At 41.4% G+C, this 23,672-nt stretch overlaps 1 protein-coding gene across 5 annotated transcripts in view; it reads right to left on the reverse strand.

Annotated features, from left to right (window-relative positions):
- The window catches only part of Atp8a1 (ATPase phospholipid transporting 8A1), a 227,865-nt gene that overhangs the window by 101,163 nt on the left and 103,030 nt on the right, over positions 1-23,672 (reverse strand). For all 5 annotated transcript variants that reach the window (XM_032915816.1, XM_032915818.1, XM_032915815.1 and 2 more), the window contains 3 exons: positions 19,606-19,675; positions 6,540-6,624; positions 4,659-4,798 (listed from right to left, as the gene is read on the reverse strand). In XM_032915816.1, coding sequence (XP_032771707.1) covers positions 4,659-4,798; positions 6,540-6,624; positions 19,606-19,675 — 295 coding nt within the window. The remainder of the gene's footprint in view (positions 1-4,658; positions 4,799-6,539; positions 6,625-19,605; positions 19,676-23,672) is intronic.

The following is a 23,672-nucleotide window of genomic DNA, read 5'->3' on the forward strand; positions in this document are numbered from 1 at the left end:
ATCACGTTAATCACAGACTGCAGAGCGGGCGAGATGATACTGAAGTATCGTATCAAATGAGATCAAAGTGTCATTCTGATTTCACTCTCAAGCTCATAAAGGACCTTCTGCCTCATAATCTGTTTTTGAAAAAAAAATGTTGACAGATGAAAAAATATGCTCACTTTGAAAAACATATTTCCCAACTCAAAACTTGAAACAAAAATAAAACTTTTGTCAACAGGGAAATACTGTGTCTATCTGTGCTCAGTCTGCATATGCTGCATTTCCCACGGCTTTCTCCAACTCTTGAGTACATGACCTGCATTTGCAAAGGTAGATACCATGAGAAGGCATATGCATCTACCAGCAGGGTTAAAATGAATTTTTTCCCATTGAAACAAATGAATATAAATATTAAAAAAACTCCTGTAGCTACTATGAAAACACAAATTTCAATCAATAACTTAGTTGTGTGAAGGTTAAGCCAGAGGCCTAAGCTCTGCTAATTTCAAAGGAATATAGCAGCATCTTATGAGAATGAGGCAGAAATAATTTACATGTCGTAGAAATGTTAGAATAAAATTAAAGAGATTACAGTAAGCAGGTGAGAAACTTCACAGAGACATCACCACTGGAACTTCAAAAGTTCTAATTATTGTTACTTATAATCCTTTCTGAGGGCACATAATTCAATGGATCAAAAACTTAAGTGTTTTAAAAATAGTCTGTTTTTTCAAAACAGAGAGCACACCTGAAGTGACTTTCTAGGGTGAAATGTTGAGTCTGAATATAGTGTCTGTCCTCCAAAAGGAGGAGGCGAAGGAAAACAAAACAGGTCGAGTTTGTGTCTGCAAAATGAGGCAACTGTAAATTCTCTCAGACGGTGACGAAGATAAGAGGAGGTGCTGCAGACCACAAAGTGGGTCAAGACCGTGGGCGGACCCGTCAGGACACCAGCCCCTCCGTACCTTAGTTCCCCTCTACTGTCTAACTGCTGAGGAACTTGGCCTTTCCTAGTAATAAATGTCACCTTCATCTTATACTCAGTAACAAAGAACTAGGAATCTATTCTAGAATCATCGCACAGCATTAGACTTTTTTATTATTCTTAAGAGTCTACGACAGGAATGCAAACGCTGGCACCCAAACACCATAGACGCTAAATCCAGAATCTTCTCTAACGATAACTGTCCACAGAGAGGACAGTGTCTGAAACATTTTTAAGCCTCCCACATTCTGTTCCCTGTGGCATGGCCCTGGAGAACAAAGCCAGTAAATTTTAAGACATGGATGTCTTGGAAGAAAAGGAACAGGGTCACAATAAAGAATGACTGTCAGTATTCTCTATTTGGATCGATCTATCTTCCATCCATCCATCCATCCATCCATCCATCCATCCATCCATCCATCCATCCATCCATCCTTTTGAGAAGGGGTTGCACTCACTGTGTGGCACCAGCTAGCCTGGATCTATCTGTGTAGAGTAGGTTGGCTTCAAACAGTCCTCCCTCCTCTTCTGCCTCCTGAGTGCTGGGATTAAAGATGTGTGTCACCATGCCTGGCCACATAGCTTCACGCTTATGTAGGAGTTTTAACTCCCAAAGGAAGAAGGGGTTTAACTAAAATTTAAAAACCAAGTTTCTAGTTTGGACAAACAGTGGAGGGATATGAGAGTTTATAACCACGACTTTAATTATACTATAAAAATTTCACTTACTCTGTCATATACTAAAAATATTGTGTTTAAGGAGAAGCTCTCCAAATCTCCCCACTTTAGAATGTTTTCAATGTAACGTGATTACTGTGTCTCCATGGCGTCTTGTATCGCTCATTCTAATGCACTCAGAAGCATCCTGCACGACAGCGATGCTCTGATGGTTTAAAAAGCACATTCCTAAAACATCCGCACACAGATGTAACATAATACAGTTTTCATATTGCGCTGAGTGGTGCCCAGAGTCCTGTGAGGCTCCTCATGGACCACCATGAGGCAGAGGACGGAGCTGGGGTGGGGAGCTCCTCTCTCCCCTTCATGCTAACTGTGGCAGCTTGGCTGTCACCAATTGTATACTTTATGATTTACCAATGTTTTGTTTGGAAAATGGACTCTGCTCTAAAAAGAAAGAGAAAAGTGAAAACCGCTCTCGGCTGAGAAACGAGCCGTCCTGTCCTCCACGTTCAGCTCGATAGCACTGTCTACGTGCTAATGGCTTCCAAAGTCATAAAGAAAGATTGCCCAGCAGTGTGTCTCGGGCAAGGCAGGCAATGCAGAGGAACTCTGAGGCCACGACAGCTAAATTTACAGCAGGTGAAACTCCTCTGGAACTGGTGGTCTCTTTGGTGTCTCACTGGGCTGTCTGTAAGGGCAGTAACCATAGCTTCTGAAAGCCAACTCAGCCGATTTTTACAGAAGGGAACCTCAGACCAACCGCGGAGCCATCGTGCCCAGACTCACACAGAGTAAAGCCCCGTGGTCCTCAAAGCCCCTAGTCCCGCAACTACTACGGGTCTCTAACTGGCAAAACAATTTCTGCAGAGCTATTTCCAAAGCTTCCTTCGGACCTTCCTCGAAGTTCCTCACCTAGGGAATCTGCAGACCACAGTGGTGTCTAGAGTCTCAGAGGGTCATCCTTATTTGCTTAGCAACCCTGTGATCCAGTACACCTTAATCATTCCGTGACTGCTAAATAAATGGTGAGAGGAGAACCCTATGCTTGGAGTAGGAAAGCAAACAAAACACTGTTCTTACTTGGAACAGGCAGGCCGAGGAAGGGACTCTGTCTCCCTACTGTTCTACACCACAGATTTCTCAACATGGGGGTTACCACAATGTTAAAAATCAGTTAGCTCTAAATTCTTCTTTTGTTCCTTTAAGAGACAGTCTTTAGGAGGTTTTTGTTGTTGTTTTGTTTTGTTTCTTTCCTGTATTTGTAGACTATTTAAGGGGGAAAAAAAAAAGCAAGTCCCCGAGGAAACTTAAATTTTAATGTAACTCATGATCGCCATCTGCTGGATAGTGGTTGAATGTGTAGCCCAGTTAAAAGTTTTTAATCATAGCTGTGTATCATCTAGCTATCTTCCTTGTAAATAATATGCAAGTATAAGAGAATATAATATCTCTTAAGTTATATGGGAAACAAGCTACCATCCCTAAACTGATTACAGTGTTTTACAGAGACATGTTACATGTAGCATTTACATGTGTCTGAGAAAAAGCACCTACAGCTAGAATAAGATGTTCCCTAGTATTACATGAAGGGGAGGGTGTGGGGAGGAGAGTGGGGTGGATGTGGGTGAAGGGGAGCTAAGCCTGGAAGGTCTTAGTCCTAGTTCCCTTCCAACAGGGGAAGTAACTAGTTCCATAGCAGAGAAGGGGAAAATGTCAACCTTACCACCTGCAGGCAAGACCAGGTGAACTGCACCTCAGAGCTCCCTTGATCCATGCTGCACCCAGGGAGGACTGAGGGAATCAGGTAACTGGGCAGAGACTGGCAGGTTTAAGCTACAGTGAAGGCCCTCAGATACATCAGTGCACAGCGCACAGGGGCTGCAATCCTGTTTTGAGCTCTTGGTGTCTCTGTCACTGGTGTTTCCTCATCTGTAAGTGGAGGCAATTAGTCCCTCAAAAGGACTAACATGCCAATAGGCGGAAGTGCCACTGTAGAGCTAGGCACACAGCAACGACGGCAACAGTGTTTGTTGTCGTTAATTAAGGAGACAAGAATTCACACTATAGATGCAGCACCAGTAATGGGATATCTACCACTGTCAGCCCGAAGAGGCTGTGTCACCAAGTAAAATGAAGGCATTTGACGGAAATCATAAAGGAGCATAGTAAGTAGTTATGGCCCATATGAGTGCAGGAGAAAGTACCAGGCTATTGACTGTTGTATTACAGTCTCTTACAAATTCACAAATCTGTGTCATGTCATATTAAATAAACATAATGATTATAAACACACATTATGTCTGTGTCTGTATATGTATGTGCCTGTATGTGCACATTTGCCTCTGCGCAGATGTCCCCATGCGTTTGAATACATGCCTGCCTGTGTGCGTACATGACCCAAGTCTTCAGTGATGCAGAAGCAATGGGATACGCTAGCAGGGAGAACCCACTATGTATTGTATTCAGAATCCACTCATGACGTACAACTAGAGACAGTGAAGATCTATATATGATAACACCTAGTCCTTGGGCCCTTTGGGAAAGATTTTAGACCATATCAAGATTTATTAGTTTACTGATCTTGAGTAAGGCTTGTCATCAAATAGATGAATGAGAGCTAGAGGGACACAGGTAGAAAGTAAAAGCGGGCTTCCTGGGCCAGAGGCTTCTTGTTCCCAGAATGCATTGTGAGAAGAACTTGAAGACATGGAGCCAGTAAGGGAAGAGGAGGGGCCCAGGAGCCCTATAACATACCTGAGCCAGCATCCAGTTAGAGACCTTCAGCCTTAGGCCCCTCCCATCCCGGAAGCATCAAACTGCTTCTTTACCTTCTCTATAGGTTTGCCTTCTGTCTTTCCTGGTCCATACCAGGAAGGGAACTTATCGAGTCCCTAGACTACTACCAGAACGCCTTTACGCATACTGCTTTTTGACTCTACTGGTCCCAAGCAAAGAACGGACATCTGTAGAAACGCACTTTCTAAAGGCAAGAGCGCTCCACACACACCTTTTCGATGAGCTCGTAGCTCTCCTCCAGCTTCAGCAACCTGTTTTGCACTGACGTGGATGCGCGCTGGTAAACGGCCCGCCACTCCTCAAAGTCACTCTCAGAAATCTCGGCCACAGCAAAACACAAAGTCCTCAGCCCTAAATAAGAAACACCCAACTTAATAAAGATGGAGGAAAAAAAAAGTCCTCAGCCCTGTAAAAGGCAGCACACCTGGTATATTTAGTCCCTAGTCTGATGCTCCCATCGTTTAACAAAACCCAATTTTGAGTAGTCTCTCTGAATTCAAACAATTTGCGGATGTGTCCGCTTGGTTATGACAAAATCTCGGCCAAATGTCTAGAATGCTCTCCCAGCTTTTAAAATTTTGTGCCTTGTTGATGATTCCCAGCCCCTTTAACCCTTCACTTACATCTAGGGTGGCTTTTTCAAAAGCCTCACCTTAGCAGGCTGTGTTTGAAATCTCCCAGCTGTCCCCCAGGATGAAGTCCCAAACCTGGAGTGTGGCTCATACCCGTCAGCCATTTCACCGTACTCCCGGCTATCCGCTTCCTGAGACCAACTTGGGTTCTCCACACTCGAGGCACAGACTATCCATTTCCCCTCCCTTTCCCCAGCCCCCCTTCGCTGGCTGCCAGTCTGCTCTATCTCCTGAGAAAGGAGCAGAGCTACCGACTCCCGGATTACTCCACTGAACTTAATCTGAGGCTCTGTATTAAGGCCAGGTTTTCTTTCTCTCTTTTGGAAACTGGCTGGAAACATACTTGCAATGGAGCAGAAGTAGCCTTCAGCCTGAGGTCAGAAGGAATGGGATGGAGATGTGAGGGGTGGGGGCTGGGTTCAAACGGAGGAACTAGAAACTGTAATACTGTTACCAGAGTGGAGGTGTCTGGACTTCAAGACTCCTCCCCACCCAAACCTTCACAGCCTGTATGCTGGGCAGTATAAACCTGGGATGTGTAGACTTCTGAAATCTTGCATTCTTGGGAACTTGGAGAAATCATGACCTTGTATTCAGAAGCATCCATCCATCCATCCATCCATCCATCCATCCATCCATCCATCCATCCATCCATCCATGTCTTTAGAAAACATTCTTAACCTTTCAAAGCCTTGATTACGGGGAGACAAGGACATGAGCAGGGGTCAGCCTAGCTGAAACAGGACTGAAAATGGAGATGGGTGATGGGAACACTGCAATCAAGTGTGGCGGTAATAAGATTCTACACATTCTGCAGGTAACAGGCCAGGAGGTTTAATGACCTCCACTTCCACTCACACTAACCAAACATCTCCCTAGACCCTGCACTGCTTGTCTCACGTCATCATGCATTTCAGGAGGCCAGCTACAGGGCTGATATTATTTATCACAGACCACAAGGCCTTAGGCAGACATAGGCATGTGGTGGGGCATGATGATGATAATAATAATAATAATAATAATAATAATAATAATAATAATAATAATTCATGTTATAATAGCATGACTTTTATGTAATCATATATGTATTCATTTCTTTTTTATTATCCAGAGAACAAAAGTTCAGTTCTTTTATTTTCCATAACTAATTCCATGAGATACAAAGAAAAGCACTTAGATGATTTCCATTTTAAAACGTAGCACAGATTTAAAGTCCTGACTCCTTCAAGTGGGGACAAAGTCTCTCAGCATTTGAGTAGTTTTTTTGTTTCTTTATTTGGGTTTATTTGTTTATTTGTTTTTTGTTTTTAGGGAAAAAACAGGTGGGAATATCTAAGCATAGGAATATCTAAGCCATCATCAATAACCAATGGAATAAAACTGTCAATAACCCTGCAAAATATCCAAGGTCTATGATTTCTTTGTGTCCTGATCCTGTTCTGTTTCCATATAACGCTCACCTTCTGTAGCAAACTGTTCCAAGTGTTTTAGGGTAATTTCTTTGTACTTTGAACTCTCTGCAAGTCGTTCATAAATTACCGTGTCCTGGAAAATAAGCAGAAGGTTTGGTGGATTAATGAAGCATCCTGGATTTAATAAGATTGAGATCAGCAACATTATTGGTTGCCGTACCAAAATCTCCAGGTGGTTTTTTGTTTTTTTTTTTTTCCTTTTAAGCACAGAGCATTTTTGTCTATGAGTAACAATGATTCCCCACAGACAGGAAGGAATACAGCTGGACTTGTGGGCTGTGCACCCATGGAATCAATCAACCACGGACAGAAAGTGTAGCTTGGCCGGTAGGATTGGGTCTGCGGAGAATATGCAGTTTTTCCTGTGACAATTCCATAAGCAGTATGGTAGTCCTTTCCACATGTTTATATTTCAGTAAGAACTGCAAGACATCTAGACCTGAGTGGACACTTATGGTGGAGGCAGGAGGATGGCTGTGGAACATACAGACTATCCCTGAAGGTTTTGTAGAATTCTGTGAATTTTATTTAGGTGAGAATGGTCTCGAACTCAGGGAATACTGGGAAATGCTGGCCTGTCACAGAGTCTGTCCTGTGCACATCCCCCTCAGTGGCTACAGCATGTGTGTAAATTTATCCGACTTCAGAACTTTCCGGGGACAAGAGCACCTCTGGAGGTTTGAGCTATTGGAGGGACAAACGAGGCATCAGTGGACCACCAAATGTCCTGAGATGTCCTGTGGGGACAGAACGAGGACCTACGATCCCAGAGCTGCCTCAAACAGCTAATGCCTCTGACTGTGTGCAGTTTTAAGACTTGGTTGACTTAATTAGTAAAATAAAATTCCTGAATCGAAAGCAATATTATTCCTTTGATATTTTTACACAATGTGTTTTGATCCTACCCTGTCCCCCAACCTATTTTAAAGTCCTGTTGGCTTTAGTTTTATACACTATTTCTATTTCTTTGCTCCTTCCTCCTTTATAAATTGCCTATTGTTCCTTTAGTCATTCGCTGGCTTTGGTATAATGTCTCAAAGAACTTCAGTATTCAGCCTTCATGACTTTTTATTAGACCAGGAAAAAATAAATCATTTACCTGCAATTACTCTCTCAGTGGTAGTACCCACTGTGGGGTTTCTAGTCTCAGGGCTGAGATTTGGAAGCTGACTAATGGCGTATGATTTAGAGCCCTTGAGAGAAACACAACCAAGTGACCTCAGAGCAGATGGAATATCCCAAGCCCCAATTATGAATTTCTTTTCATTTTTCAGTGGTGGGATGGGAAGGAAAACAGAGAAGGAAATGACAGTTTGCAATCATGGCTCCTTCCTGGGAGGGAAAGGAGTAACTTTAGAGTTCTTCTTCTTTTTTTTTTCTTTTTTTTTGTTCATGAAAATTTCCATGAGGTTAACAGAGGCCATTTTCAGAGGAAGAAAAATCTTTAAAATCTTGAAAAACAGAAGTGGTAGTATGGAGGAGGGAGGTTAGGTTCTGCAGTAAATCTACACATACTGGTGCTTAAGAGGGCCAATTAATTGTCTGCATTCTTTGTGGTATTGAGGAGGTGAAGGGAGGAAATGTGGCCTTCTCTAGTAAATGTGTGTTTTCAAATGACAGTCACAAGTAGTTGGCCATGCTTGTCTGTGAAATATAAAATACTTAAGAGATACATTTGGGGACACAAAACCCTCTTTTATTTAGAGGGCTACATTAAAAGTCTGCCAAATTTTTAGGAGTAAAAAAAGATTCCTTCTTAGATACTAGAAGAGGGGAATGCCACGAGGTCGGACTCTGAATTTATGGACAAATCCTTAGGAGTTTGGTTATCTTGTATCCTGGCCTTCAGGAAGAGAAGGGTGCAAAACCACAGTGACTGGATATTCCTGGGGATAGCATGGTGCAGCCAAATGACCAGGATGGGACCAGGGCTCTGAGGAGAGTGAAACTCATGGTTAATCACTTTTTTTTGGTGAACCTTCCCTCAAAAATCATTTTCCTCTTTTTATTCAAAAATCATTTCCTGCTTTTTACCTTTTTATTTCATTTAATGTTTTGGAGACAGGGTTTCCTGTAGTTCAGGCAGGCTTTATCTATTATGCAGCTGAGGATAACCTTGAGCTCTGATTCTCCTATTTCTGCCTCCCAAGCACTGTGATTATAGACACGAGGTACCACCTCTGGTTCTTACTGTGTTTTAGAATAAAATTCAAATTCAGCTCTGTACTTAAAAATGTATTTTTATACATGTGTATGTGCAGGTATGAACTCATATGCACATGGAGCTACTGGTCAACCTCCAGTGTCATTCTTTAGGAGAGTCAATCTTATCTTTGTGAGACAGAGTCTCTCATTGGGTTGTAGGGCTTGCCTGTTGACTACACCAATTATTTAACAAGCTCCAAAGATCCTCTTGTCTCTACCTCTCCTACAATTACAAGCTCATGCTAATTAGTTTTTACTTTTACATGGGTTGTGAGGATCAAACTTAGGTCCTCATGCTTGCAGGTCAAAACTTCTTACCTATTGAGGTATTCCCCCAGCCCCACCAAAAATATATTTTAAAAAATACTATTTGCATTTAGTTCTTTGTGTAGGGTTGAGGTCTAAGGAATGCTAGTGGTAGAAGAAATAGTCTTCCTCAGGGAAGAGCACACCAATTGGTTATTCAATACCAAAAGGCCAGCCCTAGAAACAGACTGCAGTGGTTTGAATGAGAATGGTCCCCATAGACTCATATATTTGAATGCTTAGTCACCAGGAAGTAGAACTGTTTGAAAGGATTAGAAGGATTAGGAGGTGTGGCCTTGTTGGAGAAAGTGTGTCACTGGGAGTGGGCTTAGAGGTTTCAAAAGTCCACAGTAGGCCCAGGCTTGCTGTCCTTTTCTGCCTCAGGATCAGAATGTGGCTATCAGCTGCTTCTCCAGTACCTGCCGGCATGCACGCTTCCATGCTCCCACACAGGAGTGTGCAACCTCCACAGATGTGAGCAAGTTCCCAACTCGATCCTTTCTAAAAGTTGCCTTAGTCATGGTGTCTTCTCACAGCAATAGAACAGTGACTAAGGACATTCAAGTAACATGGAAGGTATATATATATATATATATATATATATATATATATATATATATGCATGCCTGTACACATACTCATGGGTCAACAATTAATGAAAAAAGGCTATGAATTTGAAAGAGAGCAAGAAGAGGTCTATGGGAGGGTTTGGAAGGAGGAAAGAGAATGGAGAAATGATGTAATTATTGTATCAGCTGAATGTGTGGAGACCAGAGAACTTAGAGGAGTGGGTTCTGTCCTTCTACCACACAGGTCCCAGGGGTTAAACTTAGGATGGTGGGATTTGGGTAAGCTCTAATCTCACCTGTGCATGACATGCTCACATTTAAATATACACAGACATTTTCTGTGATAGGCTTCACTCAGAATTAACTGAACTTTGCCTCTGATGGGGTAGAGAACTACTAAAAGCAACTAATTTCAGATATGGTTTATTTTGGATATAGCATAGAATTTTAAGAGACACCTACTTTGAAATATTTAATCACTTAAGGTTCCCATAGCTTTCAGCCACTGCTCCAGTGCCTGCCTCTGTGCATTCATGCTCCCTACCCGGGAGCATGCAACTTCTGCAACTGTAAGCAAGCACCCACTAAATGCTTTCTAAGAGTTGCCTTAGTCACGGTGTCTCTTCACAGTATACTTAGTCATTTAAGGTTCCTGTAGGATCAAGTGTGTTAGTCAAGTTTCTCCAAGTCTTCCATGGTTTAGAGTAAAACTCATGAATAACTAAAGCTTTATTTGAGTAAATGGTACTTTTCTCTAATTGGTTGCTATTGTAGATATAAATTTAAAAATTATCAAAATTTTCAAAAGAAAATTCTGTATTTTCTTTACAGAAACTAAGTCACAAAAATCGTTTTTTCCATTTTTTATTGGATATTTTATATATTTATATTTCAAATGTTATCCCCTTTCCCCCTCCCATTCTCCCTTTTTTCCTCTCCTTGCTTCTATGAAGATGCTCCCATGCCCACCCACACACTACCACTTCAACACCCTGGTATTCCCTTACATTGGGAAAATGAGCCTTCTCCTCCTATTGATTCCAAACAATGCTGTCCTCTGCTACATATGCAGCTAGCCATGGGAACCTCCATATGTACTCTTTGGTCGGTAGTGTAGTCCCTAGGAGCTCTGGTGGGGTCTGGTTGGTTGATGTTGCTGTTCTTCCCATGTGTTGCAAACCCCTTCAGCTCCTTCTGTCTTTTCTCTAACTCCTCCATTGGCATCACTGTGCTTAGTCCAATGGTTAGCTGCAAGCATCCTCATCTGTATCAGTAAGATTCTGGTAGAGCCTCTCAGAAGACATCCATATCAGACTCCTGTCAGCAAGTACTTCTTGACATCGGCAGTAGTGACTGAGTTTGGTGGCTGCATATGGGATGGATCCCCAGGTGGGGAAATCTCTGGATGGCCTTTCCTTCAGTCCCTGCTCCACTCTTTGTCTCTGTAGTTCCCCCCCATGACTATTTTGTTCCTCCTTGGAAGGAGAACTGAAACATCCACATTTTGGTTTTCCTTTATCTTGAGCTTCATATGGTCTGTGAATTGTTTCTTGGGTATTCCCAGCTTTTAGGCTAGTATCCACTTATCAGTAAGTGCATACCATGTGTGTTCTTTTGTGACTGGGTGACCTCACTCAGGATATTTTCTAGTTCCATGCATTTGCCTAAGAATTTCATGAAGTCATTGTTTTTCATAGCTGAGTAGTACTCCATTGTGTAGATGTACCACATTTTCTGTATCCATTCCTCTGTTGAGGGACATCTGTGTTCTTTCCAGCTTCTAGCTATTAAAAATAAGGCTGCTATGAACATAGTGGAGCATGTGTCCTTATTATATGTTGGAACATCTTTTGGGTATATTCCTAGGAGTGGTATAGCTAGGTCTTCAGGTAGTACTATGTCCAACTTTCTGAGGAACTGCCAGACTGATTTCCAGAGTGATTGTACCAGCTTGCAATTCCACCAACAATGGAGGAGTGTTTCTCTTTCTCCACATCCTGACCAGCATCTGTTGTCACCTGAGTTTTTGATCTTAGTTATTCTGACTGGTGTAAGGTAGAATCTCAGAGTTGTTTTGATTTGTATTTCCCTAATGACTAAGGTTGTTAAACATTTCCTTAGGTGCTTCTCAGCCATTTAGTCCTCAGCTGAGAATTGTTTAGCTTTGTACCCCATTTTTAATAGGATTATTTGGTTCTCTGGAGTCTAACTTCTTGAGTTCTTTGTATATATTAGATATAAGCCCTCTATCAGATGTAGGATTGGTAAAGATCTTTTCCCAATCTGTTGGTTGTCATTTTGTCCTAATGTCAGTGTCCTTTGCCTTATAGAAACTTTGCAGTTTTATGAGAGCCCATTGTTGATTCTTGATCTTAGTGCATAAGCCATTTCTGTTCTGTTTAGGAAATTTTCTTCTGTGTCCATGTGTTCAAGGCTCTTCCCTACTTTCTCTTCTATTAGTTTCAGTGTATCTGGTTTTATGAGGAAGTCTTTAATCCACTTGGACTTGAGCTTTATATAAGGAGATAAGAATGGACTGATTTGCATTCTTCTACATGCTGACCTCCAGTTGAACCAGCACCATTTGATGGAAATGCTCTTTTTTCCACTGGATGGGTTTAGCTCCTTTGTCAAAGATCAAGTGACCATAGGTGTGTGGGTTCATTTCTGGGTCTTCAATTCTATTCCATTGATCTACTTGCCTGTCTCTATACCAATACCATACAGCTTTTAATCATGATTGCTCTGTAATACAGCTTGAGGTCAGGGATGGTGATTCCCCCAGAAGTTCTTTTATTGTTGAATATAGTTTTCACTATCCTCAGTTTTTTGTTATTCCAAATAAATTTGCAAATTGCTCTTTCTAACTCTATGAAGAATTGAGTTGGAATTTTGATGGGGATTGCACTGAATCTGTAGACTGCTTTAGCAAGATGGCCATTTTTACAATATTAATCCTGCCAATCCATGAACATGGGAGATCTTTTCCATCTTCTCAGATTGTCTTCAATTTCTTTCTTCAGAGACTTGAAGTTTTTGTCATACAGACCTTTCACTTACTTGGTTAGAGTCACACCCGAGGTATTTTATATTATTTGTGACTTTTGTGAAGTATGTCACTTCCCTAATTTCTTTCTCAGCCTGTTTATCCTTTGAGTAGAAGAAGGCTACTGATTGGAGTTAATTTTATATCCAACCACTTTGCTGAAGTTGTTTATCAGTTATAGGAGTTCTCTGTTGCAATTTTTGGGGTCATTTAAGTATACTATCATATCTTCTGCAAATAGTGATATTTTGACTTCTTCTCCAATTTGTATCCTTTTGACCTCCTTTGGTTGTCTGATTGCTCTGGCTAGGACTTTGAGTACTATCTGAATAGGTAGTGAGAGAGTAGGCAGCTTTGTCTAGTCCCTGATTTTAGTGGGATTGCTTCAAGGTTCTCTCCCTTTAGTTTGATGTTGGCTACTGGTTTGCTGTATATTGCTTTTATTATGTTTAGGTATGGGCCTTGAATTCCTTCTTTCCAAGACTTTTCTCATGAAGCAATGTTGAAATTTTTCAAATGCTTTCTCAGCATCTAATGAGATGATTATGTGGGTTTTTCCCTTTGAGTTTGTTTATGGAGTGGATTATGTTGATGGATTTCCATATATTGAACAAACCTTGCATCCCTGGAATGAAGCTACTTGATCATGGTGAATGATCTTTTTGATGTGTTCTTGGATTCGGGTTGTGAGAATTTTATTGAGTATTTTTACGCCGATATAAGGGAAATTGGTCTGAAGTTCTCTTTCTTTGTTGGGTCTTTGTGTGGTTTAGGTATAAGCATAATTGTGGTTTCAATGAATGAATCAGGTAGTGTTCCTTCTGTTTCTATTTTGTGGAAAAGTTTGAAGAGTACTGTTATTAGGTCTGATAGAATTCTGCACTAAACCCATCTGGTAGTGGGTATTTTTCTGGTTGGGAGACTTTTAATGACTGCTTCTATTTCTTTAGGGGTTATGGGAGTGTTTAGATGGTTTATCTGATCCTGATTTAACTTTGGTACCTGGTATCTGTCTAGAACATTGTCTAATTCCTCCAGATTTTCCAGTTTTGTTGAGTATAGGCTTTTGTAGTTGGATCTGATAATTTTTGAATTTCCTCAGTTTCTGTTGTTATGTCTCTCTTTTTATTTCTGATTTTGTTAATTTGGATACTGTCTTTGTGTCCTCTGGTTAGTGTGGCTAAGGGTTTATCCATCTTGTTGATTTTCTCAGAGGACCAGCTCCTGGTTTTGTTGATTCTTTGAATAGTTCTTTTTGTTTCTACTTGATTGATTTCAGCTCTGAGTTTATTTCCTGCAGTCTACTCCCCTTGGGTATTTTACTGCTTTTTGTTCTAGAGCTTTTAGGTGTGCTGTCAAGGTGCTAATGTATGCTCTCTGAAGTTTCCTTCTGGAGCTACTCCAAGCTATGAGTTTTTCACTTAGCACTGCTTTGATTGTTTTCCATAAGTTTAGGTATGTTGTGCCTTCATTTTCATCAAATTCTAAAGAGTCTTTTATTTCTTTATTTCTCCCTTGACCAAGTTGTCATTGACTAGGGCATTGTTCGGCTTCTACATGTATGTGGGCTTTCTGTTGTTTTTGTTGTTGTTGAAGACTAGCCTTAATCCATAGTGATCTGATAGGATGCTTGGGATTATTTCAATCTTTTTGTATCTGTTGAGGCCTGTTTTGTGGTTGATTGTGGTTGATGGTCAGTTTTGGAGAAAGTACCACGAGGTGCTGAGAAGAAGGTATATTCTTAAGTTTTAGGTTGAAATGTTCTATAGATATCTGTTAAGTCCATTTGGTTCATAACTTCTGTTAGTTTCACTGTGTCTCTGTTTAGTTTCTGTTTCCATGATCTGTCCATTGGTGAGAGTCAGGTGTTGAAGTGTCCCCCTATCGTGTGCGGTGCAATGTATGCTCTGAGCTTTAGTAAAGTTTCTTTTATGAATGTGGGTATCCTTGTGTTTGGAGCATAGATGTTCAGAATTGAGAGTTCATCTTGGTAGATTTTTCCTTTGATGAGTATCCTTCCTTATCTTTTTTGACAACTTTTGGTTGAAAGTCAATTTTATTCAATATTAGAAATGGCTACTCGGGGTTGGGGATTTGGCTCAGTGGTTCAGCTTGCCTAGGAAGCGCAAGGCCCTGGGTTCGGGTCCCCAGCTCCGAAAAAAAAAAAAAAAAAAAAAAAAAAGAAATGGCTACTCCAGCTTGTTTCTTGGGACCATTTGCTTGGAAAAATTTTTTCCAGCCTTTTACTGTGAGGTAGTGTGTGTCTTTGTCACTGAGGTATGTTTCCTATATGAAGCAAAATGCTGGATCCTATTTACGTATCCAGTCTGTTAGTCTACATCTTTTTATTGGGGAGTTGAGTCCATTGATATTAACAGATATTATGGAATAGTGATTGCTGTTTCCTGTTATTTTTGTTGTTAGGAGTGGAATTATGTTTGTGTGGCTATATTCTTTTGGGTTTGTTGTAAGAAGATTACTTTCTTGCTTTTTCTATGGTATAGTTTTTCTCCTTGTGTTGGAGTTTTCCATCTATTATCCTTTTTAGGGCTGGACTTGTGGAAAGATATTGTGTAAATTTGGTTTTGTCATAGAATATCTTGGTTTATCTATGGTAATTGAGAGTTTTGCTGGATATAGTAGCCTGGACTGGTATTTATGTTTTCTTAGGGTCTGTATGACATCTGTCCAGGATCTTCCAGCTTCCATAGTCTCTGTTGAGAAGTCTGGTATAATTCTTAGAGGTCTACCTTTATATATTACTTGGCCTTTCCCCCTCACTGTTTTTAATATTCTTTCTTTGTTTAGTGCATTTGGTATTTTGACTATTATGTGACAGGAGGAATTTCTTTCCTGGTCCAATCTACTTGGAGTTCTGTGGGCTTCTTATATGTTCATGGCATCTCTTTCTTTAGGTTAGGGAAGTTTTCTTTTATAATTTTGTTGAAGATATTTACTGGCCCTTTAAGTTGGGAATCTTACTCTCTTTTATACCTATTGTCCTTAGTTTTGGTCTTCTCATTGTGTCTTGGATTTCCTGGATATTCTAGGTCAGGAGCTTTTTGCATTTTGCATTTTCTTGACTATTGTGTCAATGTTTTCTCTGGTATCTTCTTCCCTTGAGATTCTCTCTTCAATCTCTTGTATTCTGTTGGTGATGCTTGCATCTATGACTATTGATCTCTTTGCTAGGTTTTCTATCTCCAGGGTTGTCTCTCTTTTTGATTTCTTTATTGTTTCTATTCCCATTTTTAGATCCTGATGGTTTTGTTCAATTCCCTCATCTATTTGGTTGTATTTTCCTGTAAGCCTTTAAGAGATTTTTGTGTTCCCCCTTTAAGGGCGTCTACCTGTGTTCTCCTGTGTTTCTTTATTTATGTTCTTCTTAAAGTCCTCTATCATAATCATGAGATGGGATTTTAAATCCAAATCTTGTTTTTCTGGTGTGCTGGGGTATTCAGAACTTGCTGTGGTGGGAGAACTGGGTTCTGATGATGCCAAGTAGTCTTGGTTTTCTGTTGTTTAGGTTCTTGTGCTTGACTTTCACCATCTGGTTATCTCTGATGTTAGTTGGTCTTGCTGTCTCTGATTGGAGCTTGTCCCTCTTGTGGTTCTGTGAGCCTGTGATCTTAGGAGTGAGAGCACTTCTAGGAGACCAGCTCTCTCCAAGCTTGCTTTGGGTTTGGAGTGTTATGGGACAGCCTTAGCTCTGGATGCAGATGGAGACCTGAAGGACCCTATCCCAGGCTGCTTCACAGTTCCTGTACCCTGTGTGCTCCTGGTGGGTCCCTCTTTGGACAGTTAGTGGAGTGAAAATGGAGTCTCACCTGTGGGCTTAGGACTGAGAGTGCTCCTGGGAGACCAGCTCTTTCCGGGCATGTTTTAGATCTCGAGGGCTATGAGACAGCCTTAGGTCTGGGCACAGATGGAGACTAGAAGGATCCTGTCCCAGGCTTCTCTGTGGTTCCTGTGCCCTGTGCACTCCTGGCAGATCCCTCTTTGGCCACTATTTCTTTATACATGGGATTTTCAGTACTGTATTCTAATTTACCTTATTCTCCCTCTACTGTGTTGAATCTAGAATTCACTGTTTATTAATTTTAAAAATTGCTTAAACGTTTGAATTCATCTTGTATGTATACCAGATATCCTTCCCAATTTCGTTTTGAATGAAAATCATTTGATTTCTTCATTTACCATGCTGAGCTTCCAAACATCCTGAGGAAGAGTGGTCTATACAGATGATCTAATTTGGAGCATATTCATGTTTCTCTGGTTGTGGTGTTCACTGGCTCCTCTGGTGTGAAATTTCACATATACCTTGAGCTCTGGATTTTACTGAATGCACGCCAACCTCATGGTTTCACAGCCTGAGCAGGGGCTGGCATGAGCTTTCCTCAGCCCCTTTGCAGGATTGGAAATCTCAGCACTTTGGTCCTGGCCTCAGAGTAGGGGAGCTGGCTTGCACCTGAGTTCTCTAATTAGACTTAGGGCCAGCTCAGTAGGAGGCAAATCATGCCTGGCATCAGAAACCTAGCCAACTCTCTGGCACTCTATGGATCTTAGAGGAGAACCCAGTGCTGCCACGGTTCCTAATTACATCCTAAAACTCGCCCTTAAATGAACAGAAGTGTAGCTCTCACCTCACATTAGAGAAGCTTCTCTTTGTAGCAAACAGATGCCATCACGGAAAACTACAACTGGTCATGATGCAGAAATCAGCGGATCATGGGGAGCTCAGCCCTAGTAGACACATTTACAGCACAACACCTGTACCTAGAGCTCAGGGAATATCATGGAAGAGGTGGGTAAAAAGATTACCAGCCAAAGGACCAGGAACTCTCTTGTGAGAGTGCGTCTCCTAGAACTGACAGGGAAGCTAAGCCTGAAGGGGTAAAATCTCATGGGGCCCCATAGACAAAGAACTACATGCAACCAAGGGATGTGGAGAGAAGAGCTGGTCTTTTCCTGGTGTGTCTATGTGAATGTATATCACATGGTTCAAGTGCCCCTGGAGACCAGAGGAGGAAGTGACTCCTCCATAGCTGTGTGGGTGCTGAGAACCAAACTCCTGCTCTCTTAAACAGCTGAGTCATTTTTCCAGATGAATTTACTCCAATTTCTTTTCCTGAGAAATCCAGGCTTCTGCACCTGATAGGCCCTGTGCAGCCCCAGCTCTCTATCTTGGTAAGTAGTGTTAGTCCACTCAGCAAGCCAGGCAGAAATCCCCAAATGATCCCTGGTAATCCTTTCCCTCAGCACCTGCAAACATCAATTACCAAGTCCTAAATCTTCCTCCCCGGTCTTCCCTGTGCCTGTCTCCACCCATCCCCAGCAGCTCTTGTCTGGAAGAGTTGATAAGGCTCAAATTGGAACCTCTGCCTGCCTCTGTTAGCAGCCCTCAAATCATCTCCCCCAATGTCGTGCAAGAAATACAGCATGCTCTTGAGCGCAGGGTCGGAGACAAACCAAACCTAACCCACACCAAAGCCAAGTCATACAAACCATTCCGCCTGGTCCACGTAGTTCATCAAACTACAAACTACAATCCTCAGTCATTCCTCGCTGTTTTCATGTTTAAGCCTTTTATACTACTCACTCCTATTTCAGAGGGGTTAACAATACAACAAGGAAGTTAATGTGTGCAAACAATCTCTGTGAGTAAAGATAAAAATCCAGTGTTTTTATCTTGTACCTGATACTTTAATTCCTCAAATAAAAGTTGAGCGGTTAGAATGTTCAAACTTTTTTTTTTTTTTTTTTTAAACGGAAGAGTGTGATTTGGGTGTGGTGAATCAGACAGATGCCAACCACGGAAGTGGGAGATCTCATTTTCTTTTCATTCTCTTACTGTGCATGTTGCCATAGGAACGTGGAAGATCTGTACCACGTGTCTTAGCACCACAGCCTAATCACCTTTTTATGTAGCTCCCTGGCTAGACTTAAGCTCTTGAGCTGACTTAGGTCTTATCTTCACTTCTCTAAAATCCAGCTCAAAGCCTGGCGATAAAACATTCAAGATGAACGCTTGTTAGCTGTGCTACTCCATGGGAGCACAGAAACCAAAGAAACTGTATAACCAAATTCAGGAGACATCATGAAATCATTTTACCAAAGTGCTTTAGAAACCTGTGGCATTCAAAAACTGTGTTTCAGTGCTTTAAAACCAAGGCATTTAACTTTCTCAACAGGAATTTAAACAAAAGGGTGGGCTTTCTTACGTTTAGCTTCCCAGTTTCCATGGGATAGAGCACAGTTATCGAGTCGACTTAAAATTGTGACATTCCAAGCAGAAATGTGCATAGGGCACCTCAGGAGGAAAATCCTAACTGATCTTAGAGAAGAGCAGCCCTGGTTGGCGGGCTTCTATTCTTCTGTACATGTAAACATGTTTTAAATAGGAAAACTCAGCTGGAATACACAATGCTATTTCTGCAACACAGTCGACTCACATACTGAAGCTCACCACCGGTCAGCAATCCTGGAATATCCAAGGCAAGACAAACAAGCCATACCAAATGTAACCATAGCAATAACTGTGAGCCAACCCGCTCCCCATTTCTACGGTCTTTAGGCAAACAGATTAAAATTGGAGTGTATCATTACATTCTGATACAATTTAAAAATATTTTCTGTAGTTAGTCATCTGCTAACATAGCTAATATAACACAAACCTCAAATATCATGTATTAAAAATTGAATTACAAAAGTGCCCTATGCCAGACTTTTCCAATGCATCAGATTTACCCAGAAGGAATTCCACATTTCACCAGCAGAGACTGAATGCTGTTGCTCTAAAATAACAACAAAAGTGGATGTCATCGGCTTCATCTGAAACATCTGTGTTACATTTCCATAGCGGGATGCCTAACACGTTCATTATAAACCATCATAAATCAAAACCATAAAGGCAAAAGTAAAAACTTACAGCTCCTTTGCAGTAAAGCCGTAGCTTCCCGGATGGAGTGCGAACCACCACCGACATCCTTTTCCTAGAGCTGAAATAAAGAGATTTTCCGTAATGGGTCCTCATACTGCAGCTCTGCACAGACGTGTTTTTGATGTATTTCACATATTTTAATGCTTGCAGTGAAAACAAGTTAATCTGACCAATTTATGAGCCATATACTTCCGTGTAGGCAAATTATCTCCTGAGTGTACAACTGGGTGCCTTGGAGAGTTGTGTTTTATTTTTTTTTTAGTCACCAGAGTTATCATCTACTGTCCCAAAGGAATAAACAGAACAGTTCCCCAGACACCTGTAAGAGCTAATACCCTCTAGAGTAGCATCGTGTTTGATATCTTACTATTTGAAAACTATTTATTATCTTAGTAGGCGAGTTATAGGCCTCATTTTAAAAATTAAAAATAAAATTGATAATTTTTAAATAAATAATTAGAGAAGAAAACAAATGCTCTTACTTAAGAAACAATATAAGCATTTGTTATTGTTTTTAATAATTGCAACAGTCTCGTTACTGAGATGATACAGACCAAGACCCCCAGCAGACGCCAAAGACTGGGGACAGCATCAGCCCAATGATACATTTTTCTTGTACATATATACAACACAACAATGTTTAATTTGTTACACATAGTAAGCTTTTAACAACAGGGACTAAGAGAACAATTACAATGATACACCTTAGTGAAAAGGTATTGGAGACTTAGAAACGGTTTGCTTCTAGAATTTTCTACCAGATACTTTTAGAGGTTGGTGGCCTATGAAGAGGTGAAGCCCCAGCCAGAGTGGAAATACTGTACTTGACCAACACAGTCAATGTGTCTCTCGTATACTTGTGAACTCAGTTCTTCTTGACTCACGCTGTTCTTACTTAGCCTAGTTTTGATTTAATGGTCCCAGACTCATCAATTTAGTTCCCCTGGCAAGATATGCAAGGCTAGAAACTCTTCTGAGTTCCATCAAAGTGAAATGGCCATTGCAGAGAAAAGTCGCAGAGTCAGGGATGACTATGGAAGTACAATGCTCTACAGTGACTACCCGTATATGTCATCTTCTGTGGAGCTGCCTCCCTCACCCCTGTGAGGTCTCAGCACCCATTTGTCACTCTCCAAGTCCCCCACGCTCCCTTCTAAATTTCAGAGGCTCACCTAGAATCCTTCCTCACATCTATTTATCTGGCTATATGAGCTCCCTCTTCCATTCCATTTTCTTGACACAAGGGAGAAATATTTCTGCTTTTATCAGAGCCCAAGCTTAGGCAGTGAAGGAAACCACGAGAAACAGAAAGCTGGCGAAAATATAATCAAACAAGCGGCCATGTTCCAGCTCCAGCAAGCAGCAAAACTTGGCAACTTTTGTCATGTGGTTCTGGCGTTAGAATCAAGGATAGAAGAAAGGAGTCATGGAATCTCCCTCAGGAAAGCCGCTGAGGCCAGGACTGTATCAGGGCTATCCCCTGCACGGGGGCCCACTGGGGCCCATGTGAAGCTTGGATTGTCTTGGAGACCGCAAGATATTGGCGATGCCAGAGCTGTGGGATATCTGCCAAGTAGAGCTGCTAACAGGGAGTGGAACCAGCCCAAAAGAAAGAGATGTGCTGTAGTCATCAAAGCTAAAAGGAGTTGGAGATCTGAATAGCATTTTGACATCAGACATGGAGATGGGAAATCTTGGGTTTGCCCATCTGGTTTTGCATCTTACTTTGGTCCAGCATGACCTCACTGTGCTTCCTTCCCTATTTTGGAATGGTAATGCTATGTTCTGTACCATGTATGAATTATGTGATCTGCTTTTAAGTTTTGATTTATAGTTACAGTTATAGTTAAGAGACTGTATGAATCTCAGAAGACACTTTGGACTTTTAAGCAAATTTGAGACTGTCACAGACTTTGGGGACTTTCGAAATTGAACTGAATACAGTTCTGCATTATTGTACGGCTACAAGCCCCTGGGACTAGGGGGTAGAATGTGGTGTTTGAAGAAGAATGCCCTCTACAGACTCATGTGTTTGAATGCTTGGCCCATAGAGAGTGACAATATTAGGAAGTGTGACCTTGTTGGAGTTGATGGGGCCTTGGTATGGGTTTTTGGGTCTCCTATGCTCAAGTTATGCCCAGTGCAGCACATGGTCTCCTTCTGTTGCTGGCAGTAAAGATATAGCACTCTCGGCTACCTTTTCAGCACCCTGTCTGCCTGGACATTGCCATGTTTCCTGCTGTGATGATAATGGACTGAACCTCTGAACCTGTAAGCCAGCCCCAATTAAATGTTGGCCTTTCTAAGAGTTGCCTTGGTCATGGTGTCTCTTCACAACAGTAAAACCCTAACTAAGATCCCTTCCTTGCTTATGACTGTTGCTCTCCCTTGCCTCACTTTCTCAGCAGCTTTGTTCTAAAGTCATATAGCTCTCCTACAAATCTGTCCCTTTCCCCTAACAAATAGATTATGTTCATCCACAAACATGTTCTAGTGTCTCCCATATCATAACTCGCCTACCCAGGCACCGTCCCCTGTGAACCACATGGCTGTTTAACTGTAACTCAACTCTGGGTGAACCATGTCTATCTACAGACTCCACTCATCTCCCTTCCACTCCCCATCCCTCAACCTTTCCAAAGACAACTGCACAGATCTGTTTTCAAACTTCCCCTCACCTAAGTTGGCAGTGCCTCTGAATGGATAACCAAGCACTCTTCTTGAGATTCCTTTCAGCTCTGGGATATCTATCACTCTACTTTTGTCCTATGTGTCTTCAACAACAAAGATTTTATTTTAAAGATGTCCTTTCTTCCAACTCTCCTGCAGTAGTTGCTCATGCTGGCCAAACACTTCATCATTGAAGTTTACCCTGCAATCCATTTCTTATTTCAAGGCAAATTGTTAGTAAGTGGCCCAAGATGGCTTTAAGCTTAGTCTGTAGCCCAGGAAAGTCTTGGAATTGTGATCCTCTTGATTCTTTTCTAAAGTAGTTACAGTTATATGCTGTGTCATCAGATTTGGCTAATTCTTAATTTGTAATCAATCCTTAACAGTTATAATTATTTATGGCTCAGCCACCATCAGCCTTCCACTTTCCTCTTGATCTATATTTTGTCTTCAGAAGATCCTATTGACTTTTAATCTTTGAGTGTCACTGGTGGACCAGTGACTGACTATGAAATGGGTATTTCAGCCACAGCTGTGGCTTCCTGCTTCAGGTGCTTATATCTAATTCCCTACTGGATACTTGCATTTGCATGTCTCACAGACATTGAAACACAGTGTTCCTAAATATCTCATCCTCCACATCTGCTCCTATTCCCATGTCTGCCATCTATGTTCAGGGAATTTCCACATACCCCGTTATTTATGCTGGGATCCTAGCCCTCCCCTTTCTTCTCATTGTTCTCAACCCAACCCTCCAATCTATAGAAAAGTTCCCCTGATCTCCCTCAAATAGGTGTAAAAAAAACCCATCTACTTCTCTCCAGTTTCACCAGTTATCCTGATGGGAACTGCTCACATTTATGGAGACTATTTGAAAGCATGATATCATTCCCCTTCCCATTCTAAAACCCACCCTCACTACAGAAATCAAAAACCTGCAAGTCCTACTTTTGATTTATTTCTTCCCATGGCACTTTCCATAAGCATAGAGGGTCCAAAAACATTTTGCCTATAACAACAGGGAGGGGAAAGACACTTTGTCACGGAGACAGAGGTGAGCTATGCTCTGTCCTAGGAAATGAAGTGTTTACTAACTGGCCAGACCCTGGTTTTTAGTCACACGGTCACTCTCCAGATCAAGCATACAAAAGGAACTGTCTCTCTCAGGCAGTGTGCAAATTTGCTTCTGAAGGAGAAAGCTCTAGAAAACAGGTGGGCATTTCTTTTCCTCAAAGCATTGCTTTCTCACGGGCCTTTAATTTTTGAAGCGTCCTCTGAGAGGTAACACACAATCTTTAAAGACCCCATAGGAGGACCTATTATCTAAAGGACATAGGTTGGCTGGGCAACAATGTATAATAATTAAAGTCTGGAGTAGAAGACCT

Source organism: Rattus rattus, chromosome 11 (genome assembly GCF_011064425.1).
Source record: "Rattus rattus isolate New Zealand chromosome 11, Rrattus_CSIRO_v1, whole genome shotgun sequence".
Taxonomy (NCBI): domain Eukaryota; kingdom Metazoa; phylum Chordata; class Mammalia; order Rodentia; family Muridae; genus Rattus; species Rattus rattus.